We start from the raw sequence: 20244 nt of genomic DNA, 5'->3' as shown, positions 1-20244 counted from the left end.
TTGAGACTATGTAAATACACCATTCTGCATGAAACTTTTCAATTTATTCATTTGTATCAGTATGGACTCATATGTTTTTATTTTATTCAATGTACTATAATTTGGTAATTTTTTTTAAATTTTCATGTTCAAATTGTTCCACATTTGGCTGATGAGAGCCCCTTCAAGCTGGCTTTTTTGTCCTTTTAACATACCACCGTCATTCTTTAAGTACTTCAGTGTACAACAGATATTCCAGATATAACTTGTACTTTCCTTGTCCCAGTGCTGGATGGAATCACTCATTTCTCCAAGGAGCTCTGTTTCCATTTGCTAGCGAGTCTTATTTAGAAACCAAGATCTGGATGCTAGGTATGGCCATTGCTATCAGATATTGCTTTTCCTAGCCTCTCTCGATTCACACAGCTAGGGAAGATGTGTTTGGTAAGTTTAAATAAGTAGTGTATGTATGTGTGTGCATGTACACTCATTTACAATTATATCCATTTCTATATTAATATGTATATTTTTAAAACCATGAGTTCATATCAATACCTCCACTTCCAGTCTAAAACCATACAGTTCATTCTAATTTTCTTATTTATATAATGTTTGATGGCATAAAAACTTTATTTATTTTTATATACATTCATCATAATATAGCAAAGCAGCCAACATGAATGTTTTCCTTGGCCTTATTTGTTGAGCTCATTAGAATTCCTAACTTTTACAAAGCCAGCAAATAATAGAGGCAGGAGCCAAACCCAATTCTCTTTCCATGTTTACTATTTCTGTCTTTGTCTCTCTCTTTCTAAAAAAACAGGAATTAAATTTTTGAACTTCAGCTTCATTGTGCATTTTTGCTTTTTTCCTTAAAAAAATCTTAGTATGATTTAAAGATAAATTTATGCAAGTGGTTAATTAATTCGATAGTCAAAATAGGGAAAAAATTTGGACAATGTATAGGCTGAGTAGCATGACACCTGCTTGTTAGTAAAAATGAATTAATAGAAAGCAGTGAGATTTGCTAAAGTGGATGGTTATTGGATTTTATCTTGATGAGATCTGCATTCCCATGAAGGGAATAAAACATAACCCTGGTTCCTAAAAATTTACTTAAATATCCAGGTATTAATAGTGTGGCTAGGGAGGAGAGGGTACTCCCTTCCCCCTCCCTCAATGAATTTATATAAGTTTGGATCACAAAGAGTGTGATCATTTGCTAAGGCCAAATACTAACAACAAAGGGTTAACTGAGTTAATGCCATGTGAAACTGCAGTTACCATGTTCATACAACTGATAATGTACCATGTTCATACAACTGATAATTTAACTGGTTTGTGTTCTCCTGTGTACACATTAGTTTGTGATTTGTAGGTAATTGCACACATTGCTTCTAAACAAGTTTGCTTTATTCTGTGCCAAGAGTGCCTTACAACCTCCTCAACATGTGAAGAATATTTCAGAAAATGGAGCTTTGCTCTGGAATGCTCTGTGGGTAGCTGGTTAGTATGCTGAATATTCAGTAGCTGCTAATGAGGCTCCTATCAGCTTATCAATGTCCAATTTTCTGTTCTTGCATGGCATAATTCTATGAGAAATCTTTGGAGACACTTGTACCCAGTAACTGCCCTTAAGAGATACCAAAATCCACTCTGAAATAAAAGCTTCTCTGATTGATTTACAGCCATATTAAGACAAGCCTACCATCTGTACATAATAACTTACAAAGAGGATCTTGGACTAAAAATTCATTCTATCCTGTTCGTAATTACTTTTTGGGGGCCAGATCTTATATTTATTAAATGTTCCACTTGGCATATCATTTATTAGCTGGCAGTTTTCTCTTGTTTTAGATAATTTCTTTCTTAGAGTAGCCTTTGACTTATAATTAGAAACGACTTTATTTATAAAATTTTTCAATTTCATTCATATGCATATCATTTTGATAATGGCCCGGGAACCCAACTTTGCTGGAAAACCTTGATTTAGCTTTTATTGCTTTTCTTTTTCTGTTTTCATTGCCTTATTCAATTCACTTGCAGGAAGACTGATTTTGAATAATACGGTCATGATATCAAAACAGAGCAAATTATACCCTGCTGCCATCTGGAATGGTAAAATAAAAGCTTTATTTACATTGTTTTCTTTAAGAAAAGAATAATAAATGTTTTCCCCCTCTTCAGAGACTGTATTCTGGAAAGAAGTGGTTCTTGTTTGTAGCCTGATGGTGTGGTTTATTCTGAAAGATAATAACTTGAAAACTTATTTGCTGTTCAACAAAGTAGCAAATTCTCCAGCCACTAACCCCTCAGTCTTCCACCCTCTGAGACACTGATCTGTCTCCTCTCCTAGATGAAACTATTTGGAGTAGTCACTATTGATCGTATGTTAGAGGAGGCCCCAGTGTGGCCTAAGGTCATAGAGTTGATAGGCTGAGTCTACTTATGTCTAGTTCTCTCATCTGTGTACTGTCTTTTGGTGTCTGCTCAAAGCAGAAGTCCTGCCATTTATAACCCTTCCTAGATAATTAAATAGAAGTCACAGAAGGGTTAAAGACATAGGCACAGTGATGAATTTGAGCTCCCTAGAGAAATTATTTGATATTTGTCATCCTTTTCACAATCTTCCATTTCTTATCCACATTTTATTGGCTAGTATACATGGCAGAATTCTGTCTCTACTTGGAACCGATGCTAAACAAATGAGAAGCTGATTGGTAAGTATCAAAAAGTGGATTTTTTTTGTAATGTAGAGTGTTTTAAAATTATTACATCCCATGGAACTTTAGTCTTGAATTCAAGTATTAGAATTACTTTTGTTATGCCTTCCATTATGGGTTGACTTCGCTTAAGAGTTCTGTCACTGTTCATGATGAATATTTATTCAAAGAACAACAACTGGCCTAGAGGAAACATGTTGGAATAAAAATACACCAAATCTAGAGTTAAATGATTCTTTTATTTTTACTATATGTATGACCTGGAACAAGTAACTTAATTTTGCTGAATCTTCATTTTGTTTCTGTAGAAAATGGTAATTATGATAACACCCTTGCCTGCCTCAAGGAACTCTAATAAAGCTCTAATAGTTTCAATGTTTTAAGTCATTCACAACAAAGCTTTGCTGTCTCAAATATTTACAGTTATTTTTTAAGTTTGTTTTGTGGAAACAAATCATATGACAGTATGGATTTGTTTTATTTGTGCTGTTGATTAATCCAAGAGCCTAAAATCTTGTTTAAAGGGAGAAATGAGTGCTTTTATGAGCCTTGAAGAGGTTACTTGGCACAGATACTGCTCTCTAAATCCACTTGCATGTCTAGATAATCCCTGTGTTTTTGTGATTTGCGTAGACTATTTTTCCATTTGCAGTTTATTGCTGTGACTCTTGTTCTATCAAGCCATAGAGTCACATGCCTCTGTTCTATTTAAATCTATTGTGGGAGCTTGGGATAGAGTAAGTACATATATGCTAATATTTTCATAGATGCCAGGCACTAGTGCCAGGCAGCACTAGGCACATTTAATGCATTATCTCATTCAATCCTCCCGTCTATAAGCTGGGTCCTATTATTACTCCCAAAGAATCTGATTATCCTGCAGATACAGTTAAATCACAACAATATAGAGATTCTCTAGATTACTTCATACCCAGTACATGGCCCAGTCCTGGCACAAAGGAGGCCTTCAATAAATATCTATAAAATGAATGATGCCATCTTTTGGCTCTGGTAGATTTTTATAACTAATAGTTCAAAAGGTCTTTTTCTTTTAACATAATGAAACTTTCATACATATGACGATATTTTCTTATTTGACCAGCTTAAGACCAATATATTTAAATTTTCCAGGAGAATCTTTACTTTGTCTTAGGTATAAAAACTCACTGCCTTTATGTTGCCTAGATTAGTACAGTTCTTCTAACAGGTGAGGATGCCTTCAATATATTTAAAGGGTCTAGCACTTTTATTTAAGAAAATATTCTTCATATTATCCACCTAACATTTGACTTTTATTACATTAATAAAAACTTCCCTTACACAATCCCTTCATCCTTCAAAAAAAAAATCATTTGTACTTCTGTAAGATGACATCGTGAAGGGCTAGACCCTTAAGATATCCAGCCAGGGAGAGCTCTTTGCTCCTGTCAGTGAAAGAAGACCCAGAATGTTTGCCTCAGCATACAACTGAGTGATTCACTTGGGTTTTATCGTTAGTTTAAACATCAAGAATTCCATTATTCTAAAGATGGGATAACAAAGTATTACACAATATTCTATTGTGTTCTTTCGAGTTTCGTTGTGTATACATGTAAGGTTTTCGTTATGGTGTTGCAGTTTTGACTTGTAGGAGCTTACAACCCATATAGAAAGGAAGACTTCCTGGAAAATGAGGAAAACAGGAACTGGATTGTGTGTTTCTAGGGCAGCAACTGTACTAAATTAAAGAAGGAACTAAGCCTAAATTGCACATCTCAACCAATGAAAATCGTTTGCTAATTAAATAAAACTTACCATTGTAAAAATAAACAGTTATTAACATTTATTTTTGTGAGTCTATAATTCTAATACTACTTAAGACACTGTAAAAGATGTTTTTGCCTCTTAGACTTATATTCAAATTGAGGAGGCCAAATGTATAGCCACAAAACAATTAAGAATGATTAACTTTTTAAGTGAGACGCATTAAATAAACCTGGTAGGAGTTCAGAGATGCCACATGAGTGAGTGCTGAAATGGTTGCTAAGATTTCCTAAACATGTCTAATTGCAAGTGTTTATTGAACACTGATGGTTAAGAAGGAAACAACATACAGCCCCTGCCCTCCATGAGCTTGTGAGTTCAAGTTTGCACATTGACTTTAATAAGGGCTTTATTGATAACACCAGTTGCAAGCTTTTAAAGAGGAGCCACTGTGAACTGTTTGGTCCTCAGAAAAGTAATTCAGGGGGATTTCTCCAAGAAAAAAATCGTTTCTCTCTCCCTCCAGATTCTGATTTTGCTCTGTTGTACTCCTATTCTCACCAAAACCGCTATATTGCCGATAATATCTAAATGGTCAGGTATACTTGCCAAATCTTTTAACACTGCTTTTAGAAAAGCATACTGTTGATGTAATCGACATGATTTTTTTCCATAAACATATTGACTATAAATCTGAAAAACTGGGAATGTAGCACCATGGCAAAGAGTCCTTCACTGAAAACTTCTTTAAATCATTTGGGACCAGAGTCCAAGCACCAGTCTGATTGAATTCACTCAGAATCTTAGCAAGATTAGGCCAGAAGAACTGCTTAGGGCCACCTTGGAAGGAGGTGGTGGCCTTAGCAGGCATTTTAGTTTAGTGGTTTCCTATGAAATAAGAGATTCAGTGTTGGCAGAATTGGAGCGAAAGTAAAAGCATGATTAAAATTGTTTATGGATGAACACTGAAAGTGGTTTGAGCAAATTATGCAAAAGCTGTTATTCGATCATTCACAGATATGTAAGGCATGACTCCCTACAAAACGATGTCATATGTTTTCCCCATACATCCCTTTCAAGTCTTGAGTATGTCAGGAGTCATTAACAGAAGTTCTATAACAATGGGAAGTTTACTCTGGAAAAGGCTGATGTTCATTTTTCTCTTTCTTTAATGGAACTGTAAGTTTCACATCAGCATATTTCATTAAGACACCAAACAGAATCAAAGAATGTGCTATATTTCCAGGTCTATTCTAGCTGCCATTCCAAACAAAATATGTGTGACTTCTACGATTCACTAAGCACAAGTGTGTAGTAATCTGCCCTTTAATGGCCTCTCAAAGTGACAGACCAAATGGCTTTGTGAAGGTCAAGTCTGATTTAAATTGTTGATGAATTAGTAGCTAATTCTGCGTGATTGAATATTAATATGGAACAGTGATAAGTAAGGCACTTTAAAGCTTAATGAGCACATTAATGAATAGGACAAAATGTTTTTCTTTTCACCTCATGTAAAAGTTTAAAGCTAGTAACATATTGACAATTTGTTAATTTTTGAAGCTGCTTTTTCCTGTAAAAGTGTATATGGTTAAGGTATAAAGAGTATTGATTTTTTTTCCCCAAGTTCCTGGTACCACACATTTGATGAGCTGTCAAAATTGATGTTATCAAATGGCCAAGGCAGTTTTATATAAATCACTAATAAATGTAGAGGGTGAAAAAAAGCAATTAACATCTTCTGAACTACGCCTACTGAGATAAGCATTCAAATTAGAAATTTCATTATTTCTACAGTTCGTTTTATGTTGAATACTGAGTTTTATTGCCAAATACCTGACAGTCAAATTGGAAACAAGCCACAACTGTCAACGTGTAACAGCTCTGGCTATTTGAATCTGTTACATTGTGATGTTTCTCATGAAAATTTAATGAAGGAAGTGCATTCAAAGAGGTTCTGTGCAAAAGGGGGATGGATAGAATTTAATTACCCTGATTAAAAATAAGAAAGGAGAACTCTTTACATTCTATGTCCGATTAGTATGCAAGAAAGATTATCTTTGTTGTGCACTTGTGTATATGAAAAGGGGGCTCTAGAGTGTTCTTTATGAGCCAAGAAGGAAAAGAAAGGCATGCAAATATATTTGCCTGCTTTAGGTAGGACACAAGTCAATTTTGTCATTTCTCCCAAAGGTGAGGACTTCATTTCTTATAAATGGTTATTAATTCTAGATTTCTTTGTTAAGAGCCTTTAATAAGTGGCTCAACAATCTTAAGTCTTTGACACCTGCCACTGATGGGTACTGAATATTGGCTTGGTTGTTCAGACATGCTAATGTAACTAGTAGTTAAATGCCATGGGGGAGATACAATGCCCTAGGAAATACAGAAACAGCTCAGGAATCCCAAAGTGACTTTTTTATTAACCTAAGTTGGTTGCTTTAAATATGGAAATTAACAACAGCAAACTTTAAGAGCTTTTTTAGAAACTCATATCTGGGTGACTAAGGCAGTGTAGTTGACTTTGGAGCACTTGAAGTAAATTATCTTTATCCTTTGAAGCATTTTATGTCAATAGTTGCCAAGTGAGATGTATAATAACATAATACAATGGCTATTGATCTTTCTGCTTTTTTTTTTTTTTTCAAATAACATTGGAACTACACTATAGATGTAAATACATTGACAAACCCTTTAAAGCCATAAAGAACATCCTGATGAAATTCAAGTGGAATAGATTATTAAAATTAGCATAGCCTAATTTGCAAAATACTCTTTATCCAATTTGTAATTTTTATCATTTCCTTGGAGCCCTGAAAAATCATCTGGAAATTTCATTTTTTTGTTGTTCGTTTGTGTTGTTTTCTTTTTGTGAGGAAGATCAGCCCTGAGCTAACATCCGTTGCCAATCCTCCTCTTTTTGCTGAGGAAGATTGGCCCTGGGCTAACATCCGTGCCCCTCTTCCTCTACTGTATATGGGATGCAGCCTCAGCATGGCTTGACAAGCCGTGTGTCGGTGCGCACCCAGGATCCGAACATGCGAACCCCGGGCTGCCGAAGCGGAGCGCATGCACTTAACTGCTTGCGGCCCTTGAAATTTCATTCTTAACCACTGTTTCTGATGGTTGTCCACTGTAGACCTCTGCTTGGCTGACAATAAACAGAATAAACAAATAAACAGAATGCATTACTGCTTCCTCGAAAGAGCCATCCATGTCTTTCAACTTGAGTAAAATGTAGCCCATTGAAGTTAACTGTTTTCATAATTTTTTTAGTCTTTGGCCCCAATTAGCTGGTTGGACAGGAAAACATTTTCTAGTGAATCCAGGCATCAAACTCAGCTTGCCTCAGCATCTTCTTTTGGTCTTTCATAAATCTCCCTGTGGGAGAGCTAGAGTCTATACTTTTCCCTATTTGCCCTTCAATTTTCTCTTACAATAACCTGGACTTGTTGTTCAGGGCACTTTCTATTTCTTGGGAGCTGTATTCTTTGGTAGTATTTTGACATTCTTTTACTATTTACATTCAAAATCTCTCTAGTCCTTAACTATTCCTCTAATTAACTCTCTACCAGAGTAATTTCCTATTTTGTGTAGTAGAAAAATTTCTTTTTAATCACTAGGGTATAATCATACTTAGGCTTAGGAATCACTGGAGGGTCTCTTAAAATCAGTCAAGCCAGACTAGCTTGATGGCAAGAGATCTGGATACAAATGAGACATGGAGGAACTCAGGGTGTAGAGGGATAAACTAATGATAATTAAAAAGTACAAGACCGTGGATTTAGGCACTCACTACCATGGTAGCTCTGAGGAGGAAAAGATTAAATATATTTGAGAGAGTTTATAAAAGCTTTACAAAGAAGGTTATTTTGGCTGTGTGGCTTTCTCGAGACACAGAGTACTCAATGGACATGATTTGTCTGGGGAATGGTGAGAATTTCAGAGTGGGCAGAAGAAAAATTTCTTATGGGGTAGTCATTCTTGAGAGGCTGAGAAAAACAAGGCCTGATTTAAAAGGACTTTGGTAGTCAGATTTAGGAGATTGAGTTTATCCGTAAATATCGAGGGGAAACAGTGAAGAACACATAGATTTGACTGACAACACAGTTGAAGCATCAAAATGGAACCTTTTCCCTAGAAATTGTACCTCATTTAGACTTGAGTAAGACTCACAGGAATCAAACTGGAAATTGTAGGAGACGTCCAAGAAGAAGCTAGATGTCACATCTGATGATTTCTCATATTTTGCTCATTGGTGTTTGTGCTTTTGAGTCATTTTGGAATTGGTGGCTAATGAAAATTCTTCAGAGGTCATGAGGCCAAATTAACATCAGGCTCAGTTGGAAGTCAAAATGTTTCATAATGGTCTTCAAACAAAGAGCCAAGTTCTAATTTGGATTAATTATAACCCGTAGAGCTAAAATTCCTTCCATGCTTGAATAGAATATACCTTTCTGATGCTGGCTGGAAGAGCTGGCAATGTAGGTTATCAATGTAGGTTATCAATGTAGGTCATGCTTGGGGGATTTAAGAGTCCTTTAATTTCTCGAGATCTAAGACCTGGGACAATTTTGATGTGGGATAGGGAGAATTGAACTTTGGATGAGTTGAAGATTCAAAATTTAGAAATTTCAACTTTTTAATGACTGAAAATGGTGCAGGACTTTGGAATGGGAGAAAATATTTTTTTATCCTAAGGAATGTATGATTTTGTGTTGCTTTTTTCACTTGCTTTTGTTATTTTCTTCTTTTGTAAGGAAAACTCAATTTTCTGATTAATTGAAACTTCCTCCAAAAGAATTAATTCAGGTTGAACCTCATGCTCGTGTGAAAAAATATAGTTTCACTTAAAAGTTAAAAGAAAAATGTATCAGAGTTGAATACAGATAGCTTAGTCCAGCTAACCACTTGCTCCCCATGTACTCTCCAAGCTAGTTCTGCAGGATCCCATGGTTTTCCCTCAGTGAAAAGTTTCCTGACTCAATGCCTGTATTTGTGATGTTTTCCAATTCCACTCATTCCAAAAGTTCCATTTCAGAGCTTCCTGTTGATGTTCACTGACCTCAGGCACACATTCTATGATTACTTCTCCCTCTGTGCTACCAGAGAACTTGATGCATCCCTTCATCATGGTCTTTATAAAACATTGGAGCTCTTTGTGTTACTGAACCAGGTTTGTTTTACTTGCTCCATGAAAAACCAATCACCAAGACAATGAGGTTGCAGTAGAGAAAGGGTTTATTTACAAGGCAACCAAGCAGGGAGATGGGAGAACAAATCTCAAGTCCACTTCCCCGAAAATGGGGATTAGGATATTTATGAGTTAGAAGGTTCAGGTAGTCTGAAATGTGGGGATAGATGATTGGAAGTAGGGAGAAATGAGGTAATTGATGATCTTGCATGTAATCAAGCTTCATGTCTCTTTATACGATGCATGTTCACAAAATGGTGGTGTTAACATGATCTGAGGGTGGAATTTTTGGCTCCCTGATGTCAAGAGTTCGCCTGTCTGACACCTGCACAGGCCCAGTTGGTGGATTGGTGGTCTCGACTGATCTGAACTGGACAGGGATCGACTCAGTTCATGAAAAACAACTCAAGCATCCTATACTATGGTGACCCAAGTGTCAGGGATATCTATGAGGAACCTAGTGGGAGTTGGATAATATATTGCCTAGTCAGCACAGCTAACAATGGGCGGGTAAACAATTAAAAGCTAAAATTGACAACTGCCTAAGAAAACTTTAGTTACTAGCTACCTAATCATTAATGGCTAACTGTCCACTGGTTTCATTTGTTTGGCCCTTGGCCACTTAGACTGTGCGCTCTTCCGGCCAGGAACAACATTGTGACTGTACCCTAATCTAATAGTGCCATGCTGTCCGATTTGTGTTATTTTCTCAACAAATGGTGAATAAGATAATGGGAAAGATTAACTGGCATTATCTCTTGCGTCTTGGGCATCTGACTTGTTAACATGATGTTCGTATGACCTTTTGTCTTACAGAGGATCAAATTCCCAGGGGCTTCCCTACCATTGACATGGGCCCCCAGTTGAAGGTGGTGGAGCGTACACGCACTGCCACCATGCTTTGTGCAGCCAGTGGGAATCCAGATCCAGAAATCACTTGGTTTAAAGATTTCTTGCCTGTTGACACAAGCAACAACAATGGCCGTATTAAGCAGTTACGATCAGGTAGGGTCTTGTCACTGTTTCTACTAACTCCTAGAGAATTTTTTTTAGCTTTCTCTCTTTATTTTTATTTTTATTTTATTTATTTTTAATTTTTAGATATTGATTTTTCTCCCTCTTCTCTTTCTCTGTTATTTAATGTGTTGTTCACGTTTGTGACGTCATAGCCTGTTTCAGAGTCTGTCTTTCTCCTTCTCTCTGTGTTTTGCAGCTTCTGTTTAATCCACATTGCTCACTGCTGTGACTGTATTTTAGATAATTTTTTAATTTACTGCTTGTCCGCAGTATTTGATGGATCCATTTTCTCCTCTTTCTTTCTTCTTTCTCTGTTTTGTTTTGAAAGAAATTTATTTCAACATTGGACTTCGTTCAGAACGTGCAAAGGAGTTCCAATGGTTATATCCATTAAAAACCAAAATGTTCATGTGAAACACTAAAATGATTCAGTTTTATTAAAGTGTGTTTTCTCTGTCTTTTCTACATTTGAACTCATCAAAGTACCAAAGTTTAGTAAGTTTGGTCACATTTGCTTTCTTTTTACGAATACATAAGACACAGAAATGTTATCTCACGAGTAACCAGATATATATTTTTTAAAGTCCTTTACAAAATATCAATGAAAGGAGGGGATTTTTATCAATGTTATTATTATATTGTGAGTGAGCATTGTCTACACATTAGCCACAGTAGTGTGCGCCCACAATAAAGATTTTTGAACCCTCCAGTGACTGGATCTACAGAAGTCTGCTCTTGGTGTAGACTCCAGCCTTGACTTCTCTCTCTCTCTTTCTCTTCCCGTTGCCTTTTCCTCCCTCTCCCATCCGCATCCCTAGTTTATTCCTTTGCTCTCTTTAGATTAAAAATAGAGATAATTCTAAATTTCTTAAGTTTTAGAGCCTGTCCCTAGGTAATTTCACGGGGACGTATACTAATAAGCTGTTTACTTTGACATTGGTAGTAATATTGATATAGAGTTCTAAGTTGTTTAACTGCCTGTCTTCCCAGAATTCTCAGCTTTTGACCTGTCCTGTGATGTTAAAGCGTCTTGTTAACTGCTTCTTTTGCTTGTTGTCAGCAGAATTGTGTAGATTAGCATTCTGTTATTGTAAATAAAGAATTAATTATTCACATGTAACATAGATGATTTAGTATATAAAGCTTTAACTCTGAAAAATTTGTACCAAATTATAAGGAATATAATAATATTTTTATGCTGTCTTTCTTCTCTCCGTATTTAAATCTCCAGAATCTATTGGTAAGTGCTTAGTTCTGAAGCGCACTTCACCCCCACTAATTTCCATATTCAGAATATTATTATTATTATTATTAATAAAATGCATGGCATGCATTTTACTAACTGTCAGTGTAGACACTAGATCTCCTTAGTGGCGCGCACATGCACACATTCACAGAACTGTTATCGTAAGAACACTGTATAGAAAAATAAAATAATACACACCTGATAGCACACGAATGTAGCATAGTAAGTAGCATAAGATATCCAATCCAAAGTGTTTGTTTATAGTTAGTCTTTAGTATTTCCTATAACAGTATATATATATATGCATATCTATATATATACTTAAATAGATTAGCCAGTATTTTCCTAAACTATGTCTTTAAAAAATATTGTTTAGTTTTTGGGTTTTTTTTTAAGAATATGAGGCATATAAGATATAGCCCTATATGACCCCAGACCTAAGAACTCAGTTGCTTCTCTAAGAAAGGCAATGCTGCCTATTGTGGTCTTTGCCCTCCGTGGTATAATGCAACTTGCTTTTATGATCTAATAATACTATCTAATATATTCCTGTTTTACCAGTAGAATAATTCAAGTTTCTTTTAAGACCTTATTTAATTCTGTAAATCTAATTTAATTCTTCTCCCCAGCCCTAGCCTCCTTCTTCTCGTACTAATGCTTCTTCTTTCTAATCTTATTTGCATTCATATTATCCACCCAGGTGGTACACCAATAAGAGGTAAGAGTGCTGAACTAACGTTCACAGAATGATCTTACTCATTCTTTCTGTCCTTTCATCCCTCTCGTCTTTGTCCTGTTTTCAAAAGCATCCCAATAATGTCTATCATCTTTATTTTTTCCTTTGTACTGTTTGGTTATGATCGGTGACTCTCATATTGTGAATTTTCCTTTTCTTTTTCTTTTTCTCTTTGTTTTGTTCATTTCTTTCTTTATGAAAATGATTATTTCAGTTGTGATATGCTTCAAAGAAAGCATATCCAGGTCTTTAGACCACAGACCAGTCACAGCGTACCATCTGTCCCTCTTTTTTTCCTTTTCTTCTTCTTCCTTTTTACGTTTTTTATTTTTTTTCTTCTTTTTTCCTTTTTTTTTTGTCCAACCGGAGAAAAAAAAAGATCATTTTTTTCTTCCTTAGCTGTTCTTGTTCTGGACCAAAGCCAAGATGGTCTGGAGAACAGTGGCAGACATGCAGAAGACAGCCTGGAACGTCTCCTTTTTGTCTTTATCTTTCAAAAGGTTTTTGCTTTTGCTCTTCAATTCTTTTTTCTCTTAATGTCTTACAAGTCAAAGAATGACTCCCCTTTCCATCTGATCCCACTCGCCTACAACCTGACAGCAATGCTTTTTTCCCCCACTTCTTTTTTTCTTGGATTACTCGCCTCTGGATTTTTGGATCTTCTGTCCTTCAGGCTATGGAAACAAAAGGTGCTCAGTATTCTTGGTGGTATGTGATATTGCTGGTTTTTCATACTTTGACTCAGTGTGTGTTTCTTTTATAATTCTTGTTTTGTATTTTTCTGGGGGTTTTGTGACACCACACTGCTAATCCCACTGGTGGATTTTGATGGGTGTCTTAGGGGATCCGCCTCGAGGTCCTCAAGCAGTGGTTGGTTGGCTCTTCCTTGCTGGCATAGGCCGTTCTTTTTAACTTTTTTAAAACCTTCTAATTCAACTACTCTTTGTTTTTCAGCAAACGTAACAAATGATTGTAAGTCGTGGCGAACTGTCTTTCTTTTCTTAAAAATCTGCATGTCTTAAAGGGAGTTTTGTTTCTTTAAGTAATATTTTCATAATATATAATGACTAATTTTAATTTTTTGCTTTGTGCAGCCTTTTTGTGCTCGCTGCGTATTTTTGGCTTTCTTCAGCAGAAGACTTTCTTGAAAACCCGGCCTGGTTTTTTTTGAGCGTACCTATCTTTTGAGCCACTTTTGATACCAAAATGAAACAAAACAAAACAAAACCAAAAATTAATCTTTTGTTTTATTTAAAAGCCATACTTCCTTGAAGCAGTCTCACCCATCTTCATTTTATTAGTCTAGGAAATAAGAGTGTTAATTATGACTAGAAGTCTGGCTTGGGAAAAAAGATATTGTTTTCTTATGCTAGCATTGATGATGTAAAGAAAAATAATCTCTATATGTTTTTCTCATCGCATCATTTTCTGTCTGTGCACCTTAGCAAGAGATTGAATCGACGTTGAGCGGACCTTCGCTTTGCGGGGCTTTTCATATTGTTAAGAGGTTTAGCTTTCTGAACTGTGAAAGCCTTCTCTTACCATCTCTTTGGCAATGTATTTTATTATCCATACAGGCGCCCTTCAGATCGAACAGAGCGAAGAATCTGACCAAGGAAAATATGAGTGTGTTGCCACCAACAGCGCGGGCACTCGCTATTCTGCCCCTGCCAATTTATATGTCAGAGGTAGGAATGACATAACCCTGGCGTCTCTTCATTCAGCTCAGGGGGAGTTGAGATACCCACAGGATCTGTGTTGTTATGTCAGGATTTAACCAGCTGATTCGCTAACAGTTGCGGTAGCTGACGCATTTTAGTGAATAGAGAATTAAAAAGTTTTTATCTGTTGTTTAAAAAACATTGTCACCTTCTGAGTAAAATCTATCCTGAGGCTTGAAGTTTGTAAGTATATTTGCATTTGTACGTTTTGACTTTTACCGCATTGATTGAACTGTGCTTTGCATTTGTTTGAGGTTTTCTTCTTTTCCTCCTTTATTCTGTTGTTCTTTCTCTTCTGTCTCCTTTTGAAATCCTGAAATAATTGCTTGGTGTGCTACTAATCAGTTCTCTGTGTAACGCCAAGCATAAAGGTGTCTATGTCTTCAAGACCTCTGCGGCAGTGCTGTAAGGATAAAGCTGCTGACTTAAAAAAATAATAATCATAAGGTGCTACAGGCAAATGGCACATTATTTTCTTCCTTCTTTTTATACACTGTTATTTATAAACATAGTATTATGTGCATATGCTTACGCATATATATACACACATATTATTTTTAATTATTGACTTGCTGAAAAGTTCAATCTTTCGATTACCATGGAACACTGATTGCATTTTTTAAAATGATATTAGGTGTCCTTGGGACAAGAATGAATTATGAGGATACCTTCATATTTTCTCATAAAGTAATAGAAATGATTAAGTCTTAAGCTTATGAATGGCTGTGCCTTTCATTTCAAAGAGAAAAAAGTATTTCTTCTTCCCCGGAATCCTCAAAGACGGTTCCTGTAGTTTTTTTGTCCAACGGAAATCCTCTTATTCCTGGTCTACATGTCTGTGAATAACCACAAAAGGGGTGGGTGGGGGTGGGAAGAGATAAAAGATGCGAGAGCTTTAAGTTACAATAGGATGGGTTTCCTTAGGAAAATATCTAGCTTGATTTTGAAATTTTTTTTTAGGATAATTTCATCTCCGTGGGGTTCTTTTTCTCTCCTATCTTTCTCTGGAGTCTGGGGGGGGAGACTGTGAAGAAAACCATTTCTTCTCCAAATTCTTTGAAAGCCCCTCGATCCTTTCTCTTACAACGGTGACCTCCTTTGCTGCATGAGGCATGTGTACCTTCTTCAATGGAAAAATTTCAAAATGATGCTAGCTATTGTTTCTAATACCATGTTAGTCCATGAGGTATTGCTAAGTTTTTCAGCTGAGGTAGGAAGGATGAACTAGAGCAAGTAAAGATGTTCAAGTAGCAGTTGAAAGCCTTGATATGGCCTTTTTACTCTCTCTGTGTTTCCCTTGTTTTTCTCCTTTCCTCATTTCATTGTGTTCTGCATCAAACCCCCTACATCCCTCAGAGCTGCGAGAAGGTTGGTGTGTTTTTTACTTTTTACCCACCTTACAAAACTATTAATTAAACCAATAACAAAGAATACAAATGAAATGAATGTAGTTGCATTGTGGTCCTCTTTTGGTTAATGGTATGTTTTAGTAGAGAATGCCCTGGCCCTGACTTCCGGTGCTAGCTGGTGGTCTCTAACTGTGGTGCATGATGGGAGAGAATGTACCTGGGTGCATGGTAACTGGTAACACTTAACTCCATCAGGTCCAGTGAACTTGGTCAGTGTTCCTGCTTTCCTTCCTGCTCCACTCTTCCCATCTCCCTCCCCACCTTTGATTTCTGTCTTACGAGGATGCCTGCTGCCCACAGAATGACTTTTTCAAGTTCCTCCCCTAGTCCCAAGCATGAAGACTAAACTCTCCTCCGTTTTTCTTGATTTGTTCTTTGACACCTCAGAGTCTACACTGGCTCCTGCTTGCTTTGTGTAACCTGTGAACTGGCTGCAGGAGGCATGCTTAGCTCTCTCTTGACTTCTCCTGTGCCTGTCATTCACCCGTGAGGCCATCACAGCGAGCCCTCTCTAATCAACAGAGGTTTATCTTAACCTTAAGTACAGCCAAAAAGTTGACAGACAGAATTTACTTACTTATCATCTTCTGGGGGATATGAGGTTATTTGTTTTTTAATGTATTCATAATTTTCAAAAATCACTTTGTTATCCATATTTAAGGTATGCTCCTAATGATTACCCCTTGATCTAAAATACTTATGGTGTAATATTTTGCCAATAAAAGCCCAAGAAGAAACCGATTTGTCTCTTACACTCTCCTTGTACCATGTCCAAGACACATGTACTTAAACACACATAACATGCAGATTATCTGAAGCAGGAACACTGAACTGTAATTGCTTGGTAATTTTTTCTGTGTTGTGTTGCTTTAATATGACCTCTTTTCTTAATGTCATGTCCCACTGTATGTTTCAGATCCAGTGTCCTTCAGTGTGAATGTTGTAGGCATAAAAAACCTCTTATTAGATTTTGTTGTCGTCGTTTATGTTATTTTACCTTAGATGTGAACTGAATGGAATCCTGAATGTGAAATACCCACTCCCTCCATGAATTTGCAACCCTTCCCTTTGACAACCTAGCTTAATCTAATATCTTTCAATTTTCAACCCTATCACCCCCTAAATCCCCATCTCAATCACTGTACTTTACCACCTCCCTCTATGTTTAGGTCTGTTACCCTCTTATTGCTTCTGCTGTCGTTGTTGTCTTGGATTCCAGCCATTCTCCCATTGTCCTAAGCATGGGCCTTAAGACTTCATCTTGTGCATGCCTTGCATGACCCAATCCAGTATCTCTACTGGAATTGGCTTTGTTTCTTCTTCTGTGACTGTAAATTGATATGTGTATATATATATATTTTTTTGTTTGTTCCAGTGTTAGTGTGAGGTCTTGAGGCTGCATCTACTCTGAGTCTGAAAGCAAATAAATTGCACTTTCAGTGTACTCTAGATGATGTTTCCCAGGGCTGGGATGTGACAATGTGGTCCCACACGTACATTCACATCAACTGGAAGTTCACAGCACTGAAGTTGGTTTTGAAACTCGACTAAAACCTGCTGGTGACCTTCCAGCCCCCTTTTCTGCATATACATGCATGCATAGGATCATTGTTATATGCATGCATGTATATGTTTTTGTGTTTATCTTATGCATGATGTTTGTGTATTCTTAGTTTGTAGATAGTTTTTTTTGTGGGGCCCTTGTAGGTCTGAATCAACTTTTGTATGAATGTGTCTAAGATATCAATGACTAAACTAAAGAAATTTTTTCTGTGTATATACACACCATACTTGTATGGTCTGTATTATCCACAGTTTTTCTTTGTTTTGTTTTTGGACAATCCACAGTATGTTTCAATTGTTTAATTGTGTCTGTACAGTGCATGTCACGTGTTTAACAAGCCATTTTTTTGCCTTGTATATTTTATCATCCTCCCTTGTGTTTTGTTCCAGTTCGCCGTGTCCCACCAAGATTCTCTATCCCACCCACTAATCATGAAATCATGCCAGGTGGAAGTGTTAATATCACCTGTGTGGCCGTGGGGTCACCAATGCCTTATGTGAAGTGGATGTTGGGGGCCGAAGATCTGACACCTGAAGATGATATGCCAATAGGAAGAAATGTCCTAGAACTGAATGATGTAAGACAGTCAGCAAATTACACCTGTGTTGCAATGTCGACACTGGGTGTCATTGAAGCAATAGCACAGATCACTGTCAAAGGTAAGCACAATGGTTCATGCTTTCAGGGTCTGGGTACACTCAAGCCACCTGACTAATGCCTCCCCAAAGTCTATTCTTGGAATTCTAAAATGAATCAATTCATCATTCAGTGATTCTGAATGTCATAGTCTCATCATATCTATGATATCATATAAGATACACATGTCTAGGTAGGCAGATTCTATCTTAAAAGTAGCAGCCTAAGTAGTGATAATCATCAAAATATTTAACAATAGGCCAGGGCTAGGGATTAACCAGGCAGAATGAGGAGTGCTAGATATGGTCAACCATCATGGTAGGACTGATGCACACAGGTTTGCTGTTAATCTAGAATGTTAATAAGAGTCACATGATAGAAAAATCCAAGAAGTATTAATAAATACTCAAAATCCCTGAAGACAAAGGAAAAAAAAAAAGAAACAGAGTTGAAATTAACATGGTCTAATAATAGACGTTTTAAATTTTTGATAGGCCCTAACATTAAAAATAAAAATGCAAGTGGCATTATATTGTTTTGGCTTTGTCTCTCACCTTGTATAGATGAAGTGCTCAAGAAATATTCTTTTCTTGAAATAAGTGTACTAAGTATAACCAAAGTACTATATTCCATAGATATTTTTGAATCAAAGAAAAAAAAGTGAGCATGTAAGGGTTCCAATTGTTTTTACCCACTGTTTGTAGAATTTTAAAAATTTTTTGCAGTATAGATCAGACTGAGGGTGACTTTAGGTTCCTACAAATGTCTGGAACTATTGCAAAATGAACACAAATTATCTTCCCTGTCTAGGAAGTATGATCCTAAAAAATGCAACACACGTGTTATGATCAGTGTCATATCTCCAACCAAGCATGTATATCAAATATATGATATATGTCCTATAAAACTAATGTCACATGAGAGCAAAGGTATACACCATTGTCAACATTTAATCATTTAAAATAGTAATGTTGTATTGCATATTCTTAACTGTGTTAAGCATACTTATACTTATCCATACATTACAGACAAAAAACCCATACTATACAGTAAATATGACAGCAAAACTAATAATGTCTGCTAAATATCACTATACACACGTTTAATTAATGGTATTTTTACTTGCCTTAACAATTCAGAAAGTGGGGCTGGCCCTGTGGATTAGCGGTTGAGTGCGCATGCTCCGCTACTGGTGACCCAAGTTCGGATTCCGGTCGCGCAGCGACGCACTGCTTGTCTGGCCATGCTGAGGTGGCGTCCCACATACAGCACCTAGAAGGATGTGCAACTATGACATACAACTATCTACTGGGGCTATGGGGAGAAAAAGGGAAAAAAAAGGAGGAGGATTGGCAATAGATGTTAGCTCAGGGCCAGTCTTCCTCAGCAAAAAGAGAAGGATTGGCATGGATGTTAGCTCAGGGCTGATCTTCCTCACAAAAAAAAAAAAAATTCAGAAAGACATCTGGGGAAAATTTGGATCACCCACTTCCTTGAAAAATGCCAGACCAGAATATTTAAACAAATGTCTTTTTTTATTATTATTTTCAGTAAATTCCCTTGGCCAAATATTATCATTCTATAGTAGAGTAATATGCAAATATTGAATCACCTCTCTCATAATAACCATCTCAGCTTTAAATATTTGAAGGTTTTCTGAAGACTTGCAGGAATTCAAAAGCATAAGTCACATTAAACTAAGATCTTGTTCAACTTTTTATCTTTGTTTTCCGGACTCTTGCCGGTTCCCTGTCCTCTCCACCTGAAAAATAAGTAAATGAATGAATGAATGAATGTGAATCTTGAAGGCAAAAAGTGAATCAAAACCAAAAGAGGAGCTTGAAGACAGTGAGGAGAATGAGTACTGCCTCATTCATTCAGTTAGTCATTTAACAGTACTTATTAAAATCCTACTCAGTGCCAGGCAGCATTCTAAGTCTTGGGGATACAGCAGCAATCAAGTACAAGTTTGCTACTCTTGAAAAGCTGCCATTTTAAGGAATGTTAGACTTTTTGCATTTTTGTTGACAAGGAAAAAAAGGGTACTAAAGGGCTGATTATATGAGATTTACTGTCTGAGTTTTCTCTAAAAAGTCTGCTGGTGGAATTCTCTTTTCTACGCTAATGCCACTACCTTCCAGAATCATTGTCCAGGGTGAGGCATTTAAATATGAGGCCACCAGTGTAGATGGTTTGTATTCTTCATTGGCAGCATTTTGAGTTGTGTTCTTTTGCTAAAAGGAAAGATTGGATCTCTAAAAGATGGATTTAATTGCACA

General features: G+C 36.5%; 1 protein-coding gene across 2 annotated transcripts in view; it reads left to right on the top strand.

Moving 5' to 3' along the window:
- The window catches only part of PTPRD (protein tyrosine phosphatase receptor type D), a 498410-nt gene that overhangs the window by 294103 nt on the left and 184063 nt on the right, over window positions 1-20244 (top strand). For both annotated transcript variants that reach the window (XM_087444573.1, XM_087444574.1), the window contains 3 exons: window positions 10453-10641; window positions 14213-14323; window positions 17719-17988. In XM_087444573.1, the coding sequence (XP_087300699.1) occupies window positions 10453-10641; window positions 14213-14323; window positions 17719-17988 (570 nt within the window). The remainder of the gene's footprint in view (window positions 1-10452; window positions 10642-14212; window positions 14324-17718; window positions 17989-20244) is intronic.

Source organism: Ceratotherium simum, chromosome 20 (genome assembly GCF_057802395.1).
Source record: "Ceratotherium simum simum isolate JZ-2026a chromosome 20, ASM5780239v1, whole genome shotgun sequence".
In the NCBI taxonomy this organism is placed as follows: domain Eukaryota; kingdom Metazoa; phylum Chordata; class Mammalia; order Perissodactyla; family Rhinocerotidae; genus Ceratotherium; species Ceratotherium simum.
The sequence above is the reverse complement of the archived record's forward strand: the minus strand, read 5'-3'. Positions and strand labels throughout refer to the sequence as shown.